The sequence below is a fragment of the Dromaius novaehollandiae genome, chromosome 11, assembly GCF_036370855.1.
Source record: "Dromaius novaehollandiae isolate bDroNov1 chromosome 11, bDroNov1.hap1, whole genome shotgun sequence".
Lineage (NCBI taxonomy): Eukaryota > Metazoa > Chordata > Aves > Casuariiformes > Dromaiidae > Dromaius > Dromaius novaehollandiae.
The window spans coordinates 3,946,023-3,966,119 of record NC_088108.1 but is presented as its reverse complement, the minus strand read 5'-3'; the positions used below and the strand labels follow the sequence as shown (position 1 = coordinate 3,966,119).

At 44.5% G+C, this 20,097-nt stretch overlaps 1 protein-coding gene across 1 annotated transcript; it reads left to right on the top strand.

Annotated features, from left to right (window-relative positions):
* Nucleotides 1–13,264: 13,264 nt before the first annotated feature.
* On the top strand, nt 13,265–14,761 carry LOC112982846 (protein shisa-1-like). Its single transcript, XM_026099542.2, has 2 exons — nt 13,265–13,520; nt 14,280–14,761. The coding sequence occupies exons 1-2, from the start codon at nt 13,265–13,267 to the stop codon at nt 14,759–14,761; spliced, it is 738 nt and encodes a 245-aa protein (XP_025955327.2).
* Nucleotides 14,762–20,097: the final 5,336 nt, after the last annotated feature.

The following is a 20,097-nucleotide window of genomic DNA, read 5'->3' as shown; positions in this document are numbered from 1 at the left end:
ATGGAAAACTTTAGGTTGGAAGGCACCTCTGGAGGTCATCTAGACCAACCTTCTACTCAAAAGACTAACTTCAATGAAGGTAAGTACAATAATTACCTACATTAGAAAGGCTGGAGATGAGGGAAGGTTTTCATAAGATAAGCCTTGCTGTTGAATCTCAGAATCCTAAAGCTGAATCCCTTTGTGATCCTGTGATTTCCATTACTGGGAATAATTTCCTATCCTCTACGTACTCTCCAGTTTTGTCTTTATTTTTTATTATGTGCTCTTGTGGATTTTATTTGATGGCTGCTTTTGGCTATAAGACCTCAAACCAGAGGAATTTGGAGGCAGAGGGGAAGAACATTGGTTCTTAATAAAACAGTACAGCAATATATCAGTGGGTGCTTGTGTTACAGTGACAGTTTAATATGCGTAGTAAGTATGAAGCTGAGCTGCCAACCAGTCTGTAAGGCCATTAACTATGATTCCACAGAGAGTATCAGGTTGGACAATACTGGGTTTACCAGTAACTAAGATTATATTACAGTCTGGAAATCAGTAAACATAGCTCTTGTCTTGGCTGCTGACATTCTCCCAACCAGCAATTTTTCTCAGTCACTGGGCATATCAAAATTCATCTATCATACTTGGATTACTAGTAAAGTACTAGGCAATATACCATAGGAAATAATCATGTGCTGCACGGATGTCCTACCGGACCTGTTTTGTTTGAAGTTAGTTTGATTTTAGTACGATTTTATTTTCTTGAACTCTCTCTCATTTGCTATGGCCATGGAGGCTATGCACAGAGGATCAGCTTCCTGATCCTCCATCGGCCAGTGGTGGAGATGTTGGCTGGAGCTATTTCAGTATATATATGTATACACCAAAGACGCTGTAAGCTATTTCAGTTACCTGCACCTGAAAACAAGGGGTGTCAGCCCTAGAGAAATGCCAGCCACGCTTTAACAGCTGGAGGCAGACTAGGAGCCACTATACCAGCTCTAAAATGGATGGGGTGGTCTTTCTTCTTTTGGCTGCTCTGACTTCAGGGCCATGTGACAAGAATAAAGCAAATTACTGAGGTCCATCCCAAGTTTCTGCTGTGAGGCAAATTATTGATTATATGTTTCAAATAATAAAACTAAAAGCTTCAACTTCAGTTTAACCGCCTGAATCAACAGAGAATTTGTCAGAACTGAGCACTGAGACACCAGCTGTTTGCATCAGAAATGCGACCAGTGTTTTTCAGTGATGTGCTCAGAACGTGCTCTGTGTCAGAGACAGTGGGCAAGCTGCCCTAGACCATTCTGCAAACTCAGCCTTGGCTTGCAACAGCCCTTATTTCAGTCTCAAGGCTCAACAGAGCAATGCAGTCCTGACCTAACACGTCATCAGCTCTTACTGGCAATATCCTCTTCTGGGGAGTTTGCCAATCACAATGAATCGTTCCATTCAGTGACACTTGTGCATTTGGGAAAGTATCACCCAGCTGAGACTAAAAAATTAATTCATATATGACATACGCCTCACTTGAACAGCTGAAGCCTGCTTCTTTAGTCTTACAATTCCACTTGTCTCTGCCATGCCTTCCCGTTATGTGTCCCACCAGATTGTCTAGAAGGCAGGTTATTTCTGACAAACATTACAGTAGATCTGATGAATTTGTTAAGATACCAAAGTACAACTTATTCTGAAAAGTGACTTTATAAAACAGACTCATCCTAGAGTTCTATGTTCATTAAGTCTTGGCAAGTCCCTATCACACTTGCTTAGATAACAAGTCAAGGAATGGATTCTCCCCACCCCCATGACTATTTCTGCACACTTGGCCTCGATGCTTATAATTATGTAGATGTGCAGACCAAACAGTGCCCCTTATTACAAACGCGAAACCTTCCTATTTTCAGAGGGACTACAGGGATATGATTGATGACTTGCTTTGAAAGCAAGGGGATTGCACTGCTGCCTTGCCAGTTGAGATTTATGTAATATATATGTTGATATCGCGCAAGACAAAATAGGCTTCCGCTCGGTATCCCCTAGCTTTGTTCCTTCTAGATAGCTAACAGGAGAAAAAGGAAGTAAGATTTGCTTTTGCTGCTAGGTATGATGTGCAGGTATGATGTAGAATATACTTCGTGAGTTTACATGGCAAATGGAAAAATGTGCTGTTTTTATCCTCTCTGTCAAATAAAGCCTTTTAGGCCAAGTCTTCAGCTGATGATTAATCAAGTTGCAAAGTTTTGTTTCAGGTAAGGAGCTGGCCCTTTAATTTTCCCTTGGTTTTAATAGGGGATCTTGCAAAAGGCCTTAGAAGACATCTAATGTTAAAGTTGTTTAGGAATACAAACAAATACTCTAGTGTGACCCAGAGTTACAAGCAAGCTGTGTGTTTCAGCCATACTCCAGTGACCGCTTCCCACCTCTCTGCCTCAGGGCATGGGTGCAGCCAACAGTGGATTGGGATGGGGGCCCTACCTGGCTGTTTCCCCTCAATGCCTCCGTGTCCATCCTGGGGCTTCGAGGTCAGCTCTTTTGAACTCCACCACCATATCTCTCCTTCCACTGAAGAAGCTAAAAACAAAAGCAAATTTTATCAGCTACGTGTTTCATACTTTTATTAGGGTACCCTGGGAACACAGGGGCACTGCGATCTCCTTGCAAGCAGCTACCAAAGCCCATGGTTTCTCAAGCAATGGCACCCTCTGGTGGAAAAGAACAAAGGGAAGATTTGAGAGACAAGATCAGAGTAGTCTGCTCTGACAGAAAAGGTCTGGCCTAAGAGAAGGTGTATCTTTCCAGGCTCCTGCTGTGTTGTTGCTGGCCTCTCCATAAGAACATCAGGCCACTCCTGGCAACTGTCCTATTTACTTGGAAGTTCTGCTGTGTTGTCCCCAGGCTTGCTGGTTCTGTAATAATTCCCAAACCAGAACAAGGTCTAATATCTGTTCATTTTGTGCCAAAGACTTACCGGTTATGCTGGGAACTGATGCACACATATTCAGGCTGAAAACAGATGTCTTCACAGCTAGAGGTCTCTGCAAGGCTTGGGGTCCAATGTAGAAAGGGTACAGCAATCTCTAGCTCTGGCTGCTGGCTGCTGGAGAAGGACCAATTGCCACATTTCTTCCCCTCCCTAGCAGCATGTCAGTCATGGGAATCACTAACAGCAAGAGCAGAGCTCTGCAGAGGTCACACATGCCTCATCTCTGTAGAGGTTTCCATACTTTACTTCTTTCTCTCGTGTGCCATGAAACTGCACCAATGGTACTGTCATTTGAGGAGCAGGTGATAAGGAGTTGGGAGTGGGGACACAAAATGGGACGAGCTGTGGCTGAATGCTCAAATTCCTGTGCGAGTATCCCAAGATGCTTAAATGGCAATTTTTGGAGTATGGGAGCAACTGGTAGTTAATAGGTACAGGGCACTGAAAGAATATCTATCATCTAAGCATGTTACCTGCTCAAGCAAAAGTGACAGGTAAGCTCCAGCTTAGCGAGCTCTGCACTTGATAGCACGCACTCGATGTGTGTGGAATTGGACTAACAGCAGGGCAGGGTCAGGCCAACATTATACATAGCTGTAATACTTGAGGCTGTGACTGAGATGTGAGATGCAACAATTATGCCAGCTAAACTACTGTGTGAGTGAGCGCATATTCAAAGGTGGTATTAATTACTTCATTTTGGGGGGGGGGAGAATCAGCAAGGAGATCCCTCAGCCAAGATGCAGTTCTGTAGCCTACAACCTCTTCCTAGTGCACCCTGAGAGCGCTCCTAACGCAATATATGAGCCACTGTAGGTCTGGCCTAACAGCCTGAGTTAACCCTTCAGGACAGACATTTTGCCAGCGGCTGCAAAACAACGAGCAGTAGTCTAGAATATGGGTCGGACTTCAAAGCCACACTTTAAATTGCTTCTGTCTTTTTTGGCTCACTGATTCTTTCGCATTCTATCTGAGATCAGTCAGGGAGAAGAGAGAGACTTTGAGCAGGAGACTACAGTAACACATGACAGAACTGTTCGATGCTTTAATGTCTGGGGGATTTAATTCCTTATCTCTGATGCCAGCTGGGGAGAATGAAAGACTTTTCTTGGCATTGGATGAAAATTCAAACATCACTTATAAGAAGTAATGGTCAAACTGAAAAAGGTTCAGAGGTTCAGCTTGAGGTTTGGCTTTGATTAAGTATCCAGAAATAACAATGCCTTTTTAAATGATCTGAACCTCTTGGGAATGAATGGGGGAGGGAGGGTATCCCATTTCTCAAGCAATTTCTGCTGTTCCCTGGGCTTTTATAACCAGAAAATAGAAGGATAGCTAAATGTTGGCACTTTCGCTTCCTTTTCTAGTCAGAAATCATTCCAAGAAGCTCTTATTATTCTTAATGGCCCTGGAGCAGAACTGCAAAATAGTAAAAACACCAAATGAACTGAACTTTTCTGAACTTCTAGCAAGGTTTGGGTTCTGTGAGGGCAACTGTTTGGTTTACTGTTTATCTTATTCACCTCGTCATTTACCTCATCTAGATGCCAAATGATCCATTTTACTTCCAGTGCCACTGCACGCAGTTGGGCGCAGTTGCCAGCCATGCCCTCTCCCTGATCTATCCGCTCGGTCTCCCCTGAGCTGTGCAGAACTCGCTGGGTTTGGTCCACACAGGTGTTATCAAGTCATTTTAGCCCACTGGGGCCCAATCATCCCATATGTAACTTTGAGGGAAAGGGACAGAATGGCCCCAGTGAAAGGGTTGACCCTTTTTGTATCGCATGGTTTTGTATCCTGCTGAGAACTGCTTTTATTACCATCCATGTGACAGAGCGGTACTTTGAAGCTGAAGCAACAAACAACATTCGGTGTCACAGGTTTGGTGCCACATTATTCTGGGACAAATCCGGACAGGGAGCCTAGATGCTGAGGGTGCTGTAGGCCACAATCCCGGCATTACCTCCTGAGTCTTGCCCTCCTCCTCCAGGCACATTATTATAGCTCCCAACCTGAGACATCTCCATCACTTCCTGCAGGCGACCCCTGTGCTATGGTGTGATAAATCCTGCCAGCACAATCACAAAAAAAGAATTAAAATTATGGACTGTGACAGGTGGTCCCCAAACCACAAGCCATTTGAAGATAAAGCCAGTTCCACAGTGAATGTATGAGTGGCACATGGCCTGTCAGCAAATTCAAAGCAGTGATAAGTGGCTGATGGCATATAGGGTTTCTCTCAAGTGTCAGAGCAATTGCAGAGCTGCCAAGTAGATCACAACTTGAATCTGCAGAATGTAGGAAAGTGTCAAGAGAGACAATCACATGAGACATCCAAATAATCTGAGGAAAGAAACAGGCAGTAACCAGAAAGCACTATGAAGACACATGCCAAGAGACAGCAGAATGAAAGATGCAATGGACATCTCCTAAATCAATACTTAATTTAATTCCCAATACAGTGCCTACAGTCTAAATACAGCACTGGGATTGAACTGTTCTAGGTCAGTCATCAAGCACTTTAACTCTCGTCTGACAAATTCTACTGAAAAACCTTAGGTGATACGGTGTTTTTCAAGGCACTGACTCTTTGCTGTTTTGCTATTTTCTGTCTATCTTCCTTTCATTGGGGCTAAATGAAGTCTGGGACTTATGACTAAGGGGTCCCAAATCTTCATTTACTATCTCTCCTTGCTCCCATAGAAATATAAAAAAGGAAAGATTTAGAAAGTCAACTACCTTCTCCCATCTTCTTCTCTCAGTCTAACTATGAAGGATGGGTTTCTGCATTCAATTATCTAATGATTTTCCTCTCTTTATTTTCAATGTCTCAAGTGATAGAGTTTGTACCACTGTTCTCAGAGGAATGACAGCCAGACTTTTAACATACCATGTTAAGGTTATCACCTTGATAAATATAACCTTATCCTAACCATCTGCTTATCCGTCTCTTTGAATCTTCCCTGCTGACTCCTTATTCTCTTTCCTATTAAGCATAAGGTTCTCTTCTTCATTTTCAGCATCTTCTTAGCCTTTCCTCAACTGGTCTCCAAAATCTTCATGACAAGCCTTCACCTATTCCACCATCTCTCATTTGCTACGAAAATATTTGTTGCAATTCCTGGCTAGTCCCTAGCCTCCAGCTTGTAAAAGCCTCCAGCTTGTCAAAACTTCAGTGAAATTCCTACATTCTTCTGCACTTCCTATCTCCTCATTTGAGAGGAGGTCCTTTTAAACACTCACAAAGCTAGCTCTTTCTCAAAGTCAGGCTCGGCTGTAATGACCCCCAATAAATTGACAACTGCAGCTCACAAGTAAGCTGAGCTCACTGCTGACCAGTGGTTCCACTATTTCATTGTACTTCCCCTCAGATAGAATTCATGTCATGCCTTACATGAACACTACTAGCAACTTAGGGCAGAAACCATCTTTGTACTATTTTATACAGCACCTAGTACAGTTTCCTTGACTGAGGGTTATGCAATACACACACAGAAATACAAATGAAATTGCTGTTCCACAACCTAACATAGTCATCCATCAGGACACACTCCTGACCACGCTCTGATGAACCCAAATGCCTGTGAAGATCTGGAGTTAAGCTCATGGAGCATGATTCAAGTTGTCACTTCTCCGTGACCTGACTTCAGTTCGGATATAAATGCCAAGCTTTTCGCAGCAGTTTTTCATATTTATGTGGAAATTGCCACACCCCTGCTACTGCAGAAATATTCAACAGAAAATAATAAGAGCCCAAGGGGTCAGATATTTGTTTAATGCAGAGCTGGAGAGTCTAAGAGCAGGATTCCTGTGAGATTTCCAGTGTTTCAGACTTCTAATCCCTTTGTGAACTCTGAAGGAGATGGATTTGAAAAAAAAAAAGAAAACCTTAAACTAACTAAATAAAAAACAGACTTGTTTGAACTCCAAAAGTATTGTGATTTGAGTTGGCAAGGAAATTTGGGGTTAACTCTCATTGCATTCGGTTCTTAGGATCAATCTGCAATGATAGCGATGTTCAGTATTGCCTGGGCCTGGTCTTCAGAGAACCTGAGCTCCTGCAGCTCTGCCTGAGTTCCAGTGAAGCTATAGGGACTTGTCCCCTCTTGAAAATCAGGCCTATTGTATATGAGCAATCAAAAGCAATCAAGCTGAACAACCATTCAGAAGGTACACTCAGTAAATCACCATCTCAATAGGTTCTGCCATTCTCTTTTCTAGTAAACTTCTAAAAGGTGGTCCCTGTTTTTAGGTGACAAGGGCCACTGGGCTGTCCAGACTTTTCCTGAGGGCAGGGATTCATTAAAAAGCAAAGATTCCAGTAGGAAAGGCATGGACACCTAATTTCCTCCCTCAAAAGAACTGTCTTGTCCTAGAGAAGTGCAGAAATGAGGTTGGCTTTCTAGGGAAGAGAAAACAGACAGGTAGCCAGAAGAGGGGCAGAAGAAAAGTCACTAGGAGTAGAGGGGCTCTGAAAGACTAATTCAAGGGAAATTTAACATCTGGATTTTTACTGAAGAGTTGAAAATTGCAAATGCAGTCAAAAAATAATTCCCCAAAGAAAGAACTAGTGTTGTTTAACCCCCAGTGTAGGCCACTTCTTTCCTATTCTCTTTACTGAGGAAGAAGAACAACAGTACTTACGGGATTTAATATTTCCTGGTCTGTTCTGTTGGTAAAGATGTGGCAACTTTGAAAATGAGAATTTCAAAAGTAGGCTTAGTTTAGCTTGTGGTGGGTAGGCAACTCATTGCACATGAGTCACCTAACTGCCCCTTTGGGACTGTTTTCATGCATTCTGAAATTGAAATTCCATTAAATTTTCAGCTCATTTTAAACAGACAAAAGCCAAACTGCCTTAAAAAAAAATAAATAAATAAATTGGAGCGCTCTCCAGTCCGAAGGAGTATTGGTCACTCCAAACCAGCACCCCATGTTCGTAGCGTTCTACAGTGCCAGCTCCGACATCCTTATCTGCTCTCATTTTGATAAAGTAGAGCCACGCACCAGCAGGTCACTGCCCACATGAGCACACAGCACTAAAGCGAGCCAGCCAGCTTCTAATAAGCAAGAACTGTTGCTACACAAAACATGAAGAGATTGTGTCCCTTCCTAAACTAAGCTTTCAAGTCTGCTCCTTTTCTTCCGCAGAGGCAGGATACATTTTTACAGATACTAATGTTGCTGATTCCCTAGTCTGCCTTCACCTAAAACCCGACCAAAGCATATACAAGAACAGATGAAGTCATGCAAGTCTGTATTTTCTTGACAACGTAAGGAGAGCTTGGTCCCATACCCAGTGAGCAGCAAGGAGAGGCAGACAAAAGAAAATCTCACATGAGGATCAGATCTGTATCTTCAAAAATACAGTCGATACTGCTGCTTTTGCTTCTTCATTATATCAAACACTCAAGTAATGATTAGCTTCTCCTGTAGCTTTTTCCTTACAGTGGCAGAGGACGGGATTTGCTAAGTAACTGTCCACAGCATGCCTTCTGCTGCTGTGATGACACCCCTCCACTAATCAACCTCCGATAACGATGTGCAGAAAAAGCTGTGTGCTAACCTGTCACCCGGGCGTATCAGCCTCCTGGCTCTATTTTGAATTATTCTCTTTTGTTTGCCTACATTCTTCACTCCCTTTAATTATAACATAATAAAGCAATCCCATGGTAATTACTAATAAAGGGATATTTGTTAAAGGATCAGTCTTCAGTTAGCAAGCCGTTGCCGTAGGGGCCTGCCCATCTGCGTGGTGTGGTGCCAGAATGAGAAGACTGCTCTGTAGGACTCTGTGTAGCACCAGCGTGAGCATCCAGAGCTGCTCCAGCCAGCTGTTACACTGCTGTGAGTAGGGAATCAGGTCTCAACAGCTCAGTGAGAACAGAACTGCTCCTGGTATGGTAACACTGAGACAGCTTTGGTTGCACATGGTTTATGCACAGAAATCTCCCAGGGAAACTCGCCTAGCAAGCCCCAGTCGCTCCTCCTCGCCACTCTGCTGCCTTGGGCAGCCAGTCCCTGTCTCTCCCTCTAAATCACGATCACTGATCTTCCCCAAGTCTTGGCTCCTACAGTCATTCTTCTGCCCTGTTAGTCCCCGTCTCCCTCTTCCCCCGAACTCTTCATCCACAGGGAGTTTGCATCTGCACAGATGCATGGGCAGAGGTGTGCAGAAGTACAGAAGTCCCTAAGCTGGTTTAAGGTAGCCATCTCAGGCAGCAGCTGCTTTCCAGCTTACACCCGACTCCATGACACCCCAGCTGGTTTCCTCCACTCCTGATGCTGCAAGGATTCCCCCAGGGCTCCAGACTAGCACTCGCCTTCCTACACGTCTTGTCTTGGTCTTCCTCGCCAGGCTCCTCGTTCACCCCCCACCATCACCCCCACCGCTGTATGCTTCCATCTCCCCCCTCTGCTTCCCTGCCTGTTCCCTCCCCACGGTCCTTGCTTCCTTGACAGATCTGATCTCTCTGTTTCTTCACTGGCTGCCCTTCTTCAGGCCTCTCCCAATTAGACATTCACACTGAACTAGCTCCTCTCTTAGGCTGAGCTTTCTGTGTGCATGGCGCACGGGGAGATCAGAGAGAAGGAGGCTGCTATATGTTCAGCTGTTAAGCAGAGCCCTTCGTTCTCCAAGACTCTCCAGCTAGCACCTTACATCCTCGGACGCTGCAACGTTCAGGGGAATAATGAGTTGCAGAGGGGGCCCTGCCTTGCAGCCAACTGCTGGAGGCAGGTGGCACTGATGATGCACATCAAGCGTGGTAAAAATAAAGTATGTGGATATGCAGATACACATTATGCTCTGTGCCTGGTTATCTATCATAGAACATTTGCATAATTTTTCATAGGCAGCATTTACTCAATAGTTACGCTCATGAAATGCAAAGAACTACATTACTGTAGGGCATCAAAGACACTTCCCAGAGTCCTTGAGCAGGACCAAGTGGGAGTTATCTGCTGGTAGGGGTCTCAGGGGCACTCTGGCAAAGAGATTTGACACCGCTGCAGGACAGCTGCTAATAGAGAGTGTTCTTACGTGCCTCCGGCATTTCCCTGTATTTGTTTAGGACCCAATGCTGCCAGGTGCCAGCACCCTGCACAGCGCTGACTGAGCTGGTGGCAGTGGGAGGTAGGGCACACCGCACCAGCAGAGACGGGATCAGCACCTCGCCGGATGCAGCCGCTAGACTGCACGCTCCCGTTAGCAGAGAGGGATTAGTCCTTCCCTTGTTTCTTGTTCTGAACTGAGCGTTCAATTGGTGCTTAAGAAATGATAAGAATATACCTGAAATCAACCTTCAACAACGTAGAAGATTATAAAATACTGATGCTGAACAATGATACCGCAGAGAAGGCAAAGCAGCTGCAAATTAGGAAGTTTTTGGTTTGTACTTTCTGCTTGGAATAACAGCAGTTTTTAATCATTTTGCTGCCCACATAAAATTCACAAGGGGAAATGTACATTTCCCTAAATAAGAGAAACAACTTTCACATTAAAAAAAAAAAAGAAAAAGACTTCTCTCTAAGGGCTATTTCCATGGTAACTTCTAAATTCAAAGCTCAAGCTGTTTTGGCTGTAGGGATACTCAGAAAAGGTAACAAGATTGTTTGTTGTTGTTGTTAATAGTGGCAAACCATCATCACTGCCTTTTCATGCAAAATAGGCTGAATTGTTTTTGTTTAAAACTTACCCCAAACCGGCAAAGAACAAGCATGAAAAATTTCACCCTGGAAGGTGAAAGACTGAGAAAGCTGAGAGCGACTGAACATAAGGAATTAGGATAGAAACGTATTCATGGTTTACCCTAGTAGCGCACAGTCTGCTCCCAGTCTATCCATGTAGTTCTTTTCATCTCCCAAAGACTCGAAGTGGGTCATATATTTTGCAATGATATACAATTTTTTTTATACACAAATAAATTCATCTGTTTCTGCAGCAGTTAAGCGGACATCAGAGCACAGACTGGTCTACAACCACACGAAGACGAGAGATTTTGGAATGGGACATAAATGCCCTCTGGAACACACGCAGAGACACACACACAGCAGGAATGGGAACTATCATCTGTTTTCCAAGAGTTCATCCCTGCTAAGCAAGGTAATGTAATCCTATGCAGGAAAATAAGTAATATATGACCACGTTGTTAAAGATAGCATAAAGAGGAATGATGAACTGGCAATCTCCATCCGTAGTGGTAATGCAATAAACAACTTCAGGTATTTCCTAACATTTGAACACCTGACTTTGGCGGTTTCTTAATATTCTTTTAATGCGGAAGATGGAAGGAAAGAAGTGTATCCAGTTATCTTTACTGAAGTATATATTGTTATGATGAACTCTGCAAAGTGCTAAGCAAAGCCTTTCTGAGTTTGCTTTTTCCTTAACAACAATAAAGTTAGTAGTTAGTCTGGCCTAATATTACTGAGGTTGAGCATATGAATAAACATGACTTAAGGCAAATAAAGTTTTGGACTTACTTAAAGTATGACTTCAGTAGTTTAAGAGTCCAATCAAAGGTATCACACCATTCATCTCTAGCTGTCTTTTAGAGGGTGCTGGGGCTGCTCAGTGCTTTGTAGATCATGCTTGGTGATTTACAGGATTTGGTCCCATGCAAATCAGCCAGCCTTCTGCGTGCAGAGCTGAAATGCACCAGGACCAAATGCACATCGCAGTTCATTGAGCAGCGCTTGGAAAGGTCTCTAGTTATACAGAAATCTAAACAGAGATTTAATTTAACATTTCTGAAACTAGGGATCTCTCTAGGCATGTTTGCCAAAGAGCTGATGAAAAAGGGATGCACGAAAGGTGACTGACTGGCAAAGGTGATGTCTTTGGCAGATTGGAAATAAGACTCAACCGAACCTTTGAAATCATTAATAAAGCACAAAAATGCAAGCTATTATCTCATATTATAACAAGAATTATCAGAAGGGATGTTGGGGACCAAGATTGAGGGATGCGGTGTAGGACAGCAGAGAATCTTTAAGGCAGAAAGTAATGATCTGGTAACTATGATTTGTGGCCAGAATGTGTGCACGTGAGTTGCCAGTGATCATGTGCCTTCCTGCCTACGTGTCAGCAGCTGTGGTGGCCTGTCCTGCTGGACTGTCCTGCCCGCCTGCTGGGCATCAGAAGACGTCTTCTACCTATCACAGGATGCCACAGTGCCAAGGAGACACTTGGAGGAGTGGCTGAGCCTGATGGCTATATAACCAGCCATTGTGTTTTCAATAAAGGCTTTCTTGCACCGTTCTTCTTGTGGTCTGTGCCCTCGAATGCCACAAAGGGAGACAATTTTGTGCAAATGTTTCTAAAAATTTGCATCATTGAACAGCCTCCCTAAAAAATCAGTGGCAAGACTCCCAAAAAACTCAGTGGGAACCAGATTTCGTCTATGTTAAAGAACACGTTTTGGAGTTTTAAAGCAACTTGCAAACAGTGCTACAGATTACCAAGATATTGGTCCAAAAGATGTTGCCATAACTCCCTGCTTTTCAAAGCAGTCGATTAGGAAAAATTTTCTTCCTTACTGCAGTTAAGCACAGGCTTAAGCATGCTTCAGATGCAGATCCTGTCTCTATAGCAAGCAGTTAGACTTGTAAGGGTGCTACAAAAAACCCCACACGGTCCGTTTTTAGTTATAGCTCAAAGATGAAGAGGTCACTGTCGCTTCTGTCCTGGTACAGGGTCTTTGTAACACAGCAGGATTTTCCTGCATGGGTGAAACTTTTATTTGGCCCCTTAAACATGCTTTTGAATTCACGGACTGCACTGAGTGTAGGGAAAGCCGAACTGCAGAGGACCCTTCACAATTTTCTACCTCGGGGCTTTTAACCATGCAGACAGAAATCAGACTGACATACAGCACAGAGATTAACTTCTCCTACATTTGCAGATTAAAATGGCGTTCTGTGTACTTACACAGTTCATTACCCGCGTTGATCAAGGTAGAAGTGCCTGCTACTCCCTCCTTTAGTAACTAGTACCAGTTGTACTTGCTAGCCCTGTGCAAGCTGGCGGTCCCTGGCCGTCACTCCACTTCTGCAGGCAGCAGGCTTTGCCCTGGGCTCCGCATGGCCCAGCTCGGCCGTGGGGGGAGACGGGCCGTCCCCCGGGCACACGGGGGCCGCTCTCCGCAGGGATGACGGGGAGAAGGGAGGAAGGTGGGGCTGCAGTAGCTGCGAATGGTTTGGGTCCTCGGGTGCTGGAGGAAAGGGGATTAGAGGCGGGCCGGGAGATAAAAGCTCCCGAGCCCGGAGCTGAGGCAGTGCTCTGGTGGTGCCATGGCCGGGGGGCTCCTGGTGGTGCTGCTGCTGGCCCTGCGGGGCAGCCCGGGCCGGGCCGGCGAGTACTGCCACGGCGGGGCCGGCAGCCCGCAACGCGGCTTCCAGTGCCCCGAGCGGCACGACGGCCCCGAGGCCGCGCTCTGCTGCGGCTCCTGCCGCTTGCGCTACTGCTGCGCCTCCCGCACGGCCCGCCTCGACCAGGGCCTGTGCCCGGGCACCCCGCTGCAGCCCGGGCCCCGGCCTCCCGCCCCAGGTAAGGCCCTGCGGCGGCGGGGAGGGAGACGGGACGCGCCTGCTTCTCTGCGTCCCCCGTGGCCACCTGCCCTGGGCTGCGTCAGTCCCCTCCGTCCGCCGCGCCTCAGCCCTGCCGAGCTCCAAGCTCAGCACCCAGCCACGTGTGGGCTGGAGCCGGGCAGTGGGGAATAACCTGGGGGCTTCACCCCAAACTTTCAGCTGTGCTCTTAGAACAGCCTCCAAGCTGCTACCAGACTACTGTGGTAACACCCCTGGTAGTTATAACACCCCAGGTGGAGCGTGTGTGCTGCTAACCTGTTTAGATTGTGAATGTATGTGGGCGCCTGCAAGTAATGGATTTGACTTAGTTTCTGGCTTGTATCAGTACTGGTAGCTCTCAAAACTAGATTGCACAGACAACCCTACGGCAGTTCAGGTCCTAACTGCGTGCTCTAAGTCAGTTACGATCCTGGATTTCTACGTTATCATGCACAAGGGAACAGTAGCTGTAATATACTCGAGTATTGCGCGTACGAACGGCAGATGCCACAGGACTGCCTGGCTGGTTTGACAGCCCCCAGGCTTTTGCCAGTGAGTGTGCCGTAGCAGTTGCCTTTCCTTGGGCTTGCTGCTCTCTCGCAGCAAGATAAGGAGCTCGGAGCAAGACAAACTCCCCCGGCTGGCTCTCTGGTGTCTCCTTTATGCAATGTAATGACAGAATCTAACCTAGCATCCTGCTCTAAGTGATGGCTGGCTAACATAACTCTTCCTTTTTTAGTGCCCGTGTACCTGCCATTCCTTCTCGTTGGATCCGTATTTGTGGCATTTGTTGTTTGTGGCATCTGTGTTGGAATTTGCTGCTGCAAATGCTTAAAATCCCAGGACGAGGAGCAGCAAAGTGGACTTACACCTGGCCAGACTTGGCTACTAGAACCTGATCTTCCTTCTCGGCTCCCCAGCTCTGGTTCTGCCACCAGAAGCTCCCAGGGCAGCGCTCCTCCGACCAGCAACATCTGCATGAATCTCGCTCCATCCCTCCCTGTCATTGGGTTCACAGAAGATGCTCTGTACCTAAGCGCTCTGCCTACCAGTGGAAGACTCTTGCACCCTTCATGCACCGGCCACGGCATACCAGCTGATCACACCACAGTGACTCCAGCATCCTTCCTTAAGCGAACAGTTTATGGACACAGTGCTCCTGCATCCCCTGTTAGTGCAGCACGTGAGGACCAAAAGATGTACTTGGGAGTTCACGTCTGACGAGATGACATATCAGCATACAGCCTGAAATGAGGAGGAGCAAATGTTTGAAACTCAATATGCGCAGAAATCTTGGCTTTTTATATCTCTGAAGATACTGGGTCTTGTTTTAAGTTCTCATTTTTAACTTGTATGATTAAAGCTATTGAAAAGGCCTTGATTCTGCAGATCTTAAGCCTGTTAAAGGCACAACTGAAACTGCAGAAATGTTTCACCCTTCCCTAGTTCCTTCAAACCTGCTATACCACGCTTTAGGGAACACATCGGAGGACTCAGTTTGAATTTCTGTGCCACTCTCCAGGCCCTCTGTTAGAACAGGGAGGCACCTTAGTGGCGTTATTAACTGCAGACGCTCGACAGCCTGTAGAGCAGGGTAAGACTGTTGTGCTTATCTACATGCCTCTATCAGTAAACTGATGCAAAATGGTAAAACGCTGTCAGCGATTTCCCTGCCCCAATGAACATGTCCCTGATGAACTATCAGTTAAGTGGTGCTGCTAAAGGAACAACTTCTAGCTCTAAACTCTGCAAAATGCACTTTTTGTACAGACAGCGGGGAAGGCAATAAAACAGTGCATGTGTTGCTTCCTCTTCTACAGTGGCTTAGTAGATTTTTTAAAAAGTTTTCTTTACATAATTAGATCAACCGGATGAAGAAGTACAGGGGAAGGTAAGAACAAAATGTGACTCCAATCACAGTTTTCTGGGAACATACTGGAAAAGCTTATCTACTCTGACTTAACTACTTGCTAAGACGCTGGCTGGCTGACTGCAGCCATCCCCTTCGCAGCAGGACACTGATGGGAAGAACTTGTCAAAATATACCGCTCACTGCTGGAGTGTTTTAACACCTCTTTCCAGCACAGAAACCTGAGTGATTATACCGTGAAGGCATGTTAGAAGGACTCCACAGGTGTTACCAGTAGGAGCAGAGGCCAAGGATTAAAATCTTATGTGCACAAGAAAGAAATGCTCAAGTCCTTATTAGTACTGCCTATTAAACTGGTACAATAAAGAGTCTTGGAGACTCTTGTAAATCAATGGGACTAATATACTTTGCAAACAAACTTATGAGCTTAGACTACTTTATAAATATTTCATGCTGTAGAATATTACATCTTAATTCTGTTGTGCAGTACGTTCTGCTGAAATGCTGATAAGCACGTGTATATGCTAGTGCCCTAGTTTGTAGGGGCAAGCTGACTATATTTGGATAACTTCCTTGCTTTCTCACGGGTGTAAATCAGAAATTTAATAGAACTTAGCTAACCCAGGATTGTCACTTAATTTTGCTTAAAACTGAAATCAGAATATAGGCATGAGAACAGAATATATTTAAAAATAAAAGCTTCCAAAAATACTGTATCTCAAACGTTGTACTCTCTCTCTCTCTTTTTTTTTTTTTTTGGTACTGAAAAATAACAGAAGTCAAGGCTTCCAGAAAAATACCAGCTTGAAGTTAATAAAAGCTGTTGTCCTTATTACAGTACGGAAAGGTCATTGGGATTAATTGATAATTATGCCACTAAGCAGCACTTCAGTAGGACTGCTGATTTTCCAAGTTAGGTTTCAAACTTGCATTGACGAAAGCATCCTAGAAAAGGGTTTCCTTTTGGCAAAGTGACTGTTGTGCTTGCAGTCAGCTTAAACTCATCCATTCAGGTAAAGTTTTTCTGTCTATCTGGTTAACATCCAATTTTGGTAGTACATAATGACAGAGACTGCCGCCAGTTCAGAGACAAATGAACAGAAGATATCCTTCCTGATGCTGTTTGTGCTGGAAAATATCTAAGAGAAACTCACGTCATACTTACGCTGTTAGGAAGATATATTTTATGCTTGGTAGACTCAGGCATTAGAAATGGAATATATATATATATATATGTATATAAATAAGTCGATCTCTCCTTTAGTAAAACATGATTGTTCCCTACTGTAGATGTCCTGAAAAAGGCAAGGGAATATGTGACCCGACAGCCAGTGTACCTAAGCCTCAATCTGTAGTGTTTACAAAATTCCTGTCAACTTAACAGAAATGGAAATCTCTCCAGGAGGCAGCTTCAGGGTAAGGCTTTAAATTAAATAAGAGATCAGACAAATAACCTTCCTGATACTACAAAACAGACAAGGGTCAAGAGGTTCACGCATGACCCTAAAGAATTAAAAAGCAAATGTTGATCAGAATTGAGGAATGGAAAAGCTAAATGATTTTGTGAATACTGCCCAATCACTCTGCGGTTAGGACTAGCAGAGTGTCTGCAGCCAGCATACTTTCACTTCCCCATTCTTGTTTTTTTACGTTCCACAACTGGAGAATTGAGACAGAAAGCCACAGTGGCTTCACTGAAGAGACACTCATGGGCAAAGGTAGTACTGGGACTCAGGATTTCCTGGACTGCTATCACAGTATGTTCTGTACAGCTAAGACCAATGTTTACTGCAATACAGCCAGGTCAACTGCTCCAAGGAGTTGTTCTGTTTGCTCTTTCCCAAGGTATAGTTTTTGAGAAGTAACCGATTTCTTTCACTCCAAGGTCGGAAGAGATACTTTTGAAAGAACAATTGGCTTAACATCTTCCATGGAGCACCGTTGTATACCCGGATTATCTTGGTCTCACTTAGCATCTGCATTAAAATCAGACCAGCTCATGTGGCGACTGGGGAAAAAGCAGAGAGTATCTCTTATGTAAATTCGATGCCTTTACTAATTTGAGGGGCTTTGCCACTGAGTTTAGCACATCTTTAGACAGATGGGATATGTTCATGCTAATTCCTTTTCTCCCCCCTAAACTGCTTTTCCTGGTTCAAGATAAAGAAGTACTTAGCAGAGCCTAATAGTCTGCTTACCACCTATTGTACTAGAGGCTCTGCTTTGTTTGCCTAATGATGCTCCAACCCCACCTTCCCCAACTTCTCATTAAGAAATGATTTACACTCTTTGCTCCTTAATCCTCCCTAATGACACAGGTGATCGGAATTGTTCTCGGGGTATTCCTTCTGGATTTAGGAAGAAAGAACTTCATAAGAATTAAAAAGGTGAAGATCAGAGCTTTAGCCCTCAAAACCCTACGACGCTACTTGCAGAATGGTGTCCATGGGATTCCTTACAGGTTTTGCACACAGAACTGTGTGTGGTCCAATTCACTGCCTTGGTTTGAATGGTAGTTTTAATTTTCTCTAGCTTCAGTCTGTTCTTAATCGATTTAAGATAAACCAAAATGTATTTTTTTTTGTTCATATTCTTAGACATGTTTAACTAAACCAGTCTAGAGTAGGGCAGGTCTGTATGCTGCATACAACTCTCTCTCCACTATATTCCTGCTGCACTCCTTTTTGTTGCACTGAATCAATATACAGCCCCGACCAATCCATTCTGTAGTACTAGAAAATAAACACAAAGTAACTTAAAGAACTTCTACTTTTAATGCTATAAAGCCATGACTTTAAAGTATCAAATTAAAAAAATCAAACCCTTTCTAAAAAGGTAAGTATCTCCGGTTTAGCCCTGGGGAAAACTAAGGTACAGAGAAGTTATTTGGGTTTTTTTCCTCTTTCATTATTCATCTCTTTCAAGGCCACACAGCATATTGGCAGAACGGTGAAGAGATTCTACAATCCTGCCTCCACAATTTAGATGTGCCCACTATTGACATTAACAAGATAATGAATTTCTTTGGCTGGGAATAATGGTTGATATTTGCCTTGCATTAAGTGATGGATTCACTTTTATTCAGTGTAGCTGCAGATCTTTAAGTGTAAAAACAGCAGAGCTGGATGTTACTGATGCTGCATGTTTCTCTCCATGTTTACGCCCAGTGCTTCCCAAAGATCTGCAACAATTCATTTCAATCAAGTCAATTCAGCTATGAGCTGAACCAAGAAACCCTCTCTGTTCTTCAAGCAGAGCTACACTGATTTGCTCCTCAGTACCCGGTATCCTGGCAAATGGATCAAAATCGACAGAGTGCAGAAGCCCATCAAACCTACTGCTTCCTATGAGATCTCAAACCGAGGAGTAGCTTTCTTCATATGGAAGCTATATTATTTCTTTAGGCCCTTTCTACAAGAAAGTGAAGCTGCTTACAATGCAAGTTTGAAGTTGTAGTGAAAGCAGTATATGTTCCTACTGATTTGAAGCTGTTCTGATTGCTCTTATACCATCACTTTATATTGTATTGTGCCTGGATCTTAATTAAAATAGTAGACCAGACTCTGTCTAAAGAAAGCTCCACAGAGCTGGGAAGTGTCTGTTGGAATTGCAGCATCTTTATATAAAGGTTGAAGGAGGTTCACAGGGCAAAATGAGGCTGGGTGGTGTTAACGCAATTAGCTGAGGCCCACTTTAACCTCTCAAGAGAAGGGACGTGGAGGGGCAGATGCAGTCCTGACTGAATGACTGTGTCTGCCGTAACATCTGACGTGGGAGTGAACGTGCTGTGCTGCGCCAGACATCGCAAATACGGAGGGAGGGAGACAGCTGCAATCTCTCGTTTCCAGTAAATCTATGCCTGCCCAGGAAAAAATGGCCCTTGTGCACTCCCTCTGCCCTTTAGGGCTTTTGAAAAATGCAAGGTCTATCTGTAACCGAGCACCCTTGCCAGTACACTTTCTGTTTGCTCTCTAAATTAAATAAGCTCTCTTGAGCAGGAGCAGGCGGGAGGTTTTAAATTGTGCAAAGTGCTGCCAGACTGCTACCTTCCCTTTGAGGCATGATGACTAGCATAGTTGCCCAGTTGCTGCCTTCCAAGCCAAATCCCTATTGCTGTGAAATGAGGCAGTCATTGCTCAACCAGAAATAGAGGAGAGCAGCCTGGCAGTTCTGGGGGCAGAAGGAAACTGGGAATGGTTTTCCTTTCCTAGGAAATATGGTATAAAGCTCCATATGCTGCCCTGCCTGCCTATGTGCCTGATGCCTGCCTGCATGCTTTCTTGTTGATCTGCACTTGGATTTTCCCGGAATATATTTTTTTCTCCTAAGCCCTTAACAGTCATTGTTTTACTGGCAAAAGATTTCCAGGGAGACCTCATTTAATGGGACTGCCATCTCCTGTTCATGAGAGGCAGGAATGGATTTTGGCAGGGGGGCAAGGAGAGCTCCAGCCCCTCCACCTCTTACACTCATTTAACACCACTGAATGGAGCATTTATCTTTTGCAGAGGACACCACCAGTCAGCACCAAGGCTGCACCTCACCCTGAGCAAGGCAATAGCGTTTTATCATGCAGTACTGACCTGGTATTCACAATATCCCTTCTGCTGAAAGGCATCACATAGCTCTGGTGTTACATCCGTAATGCCGCAGCCCTTTGTGTTTGTAAGGAAATACATCCCGAAGG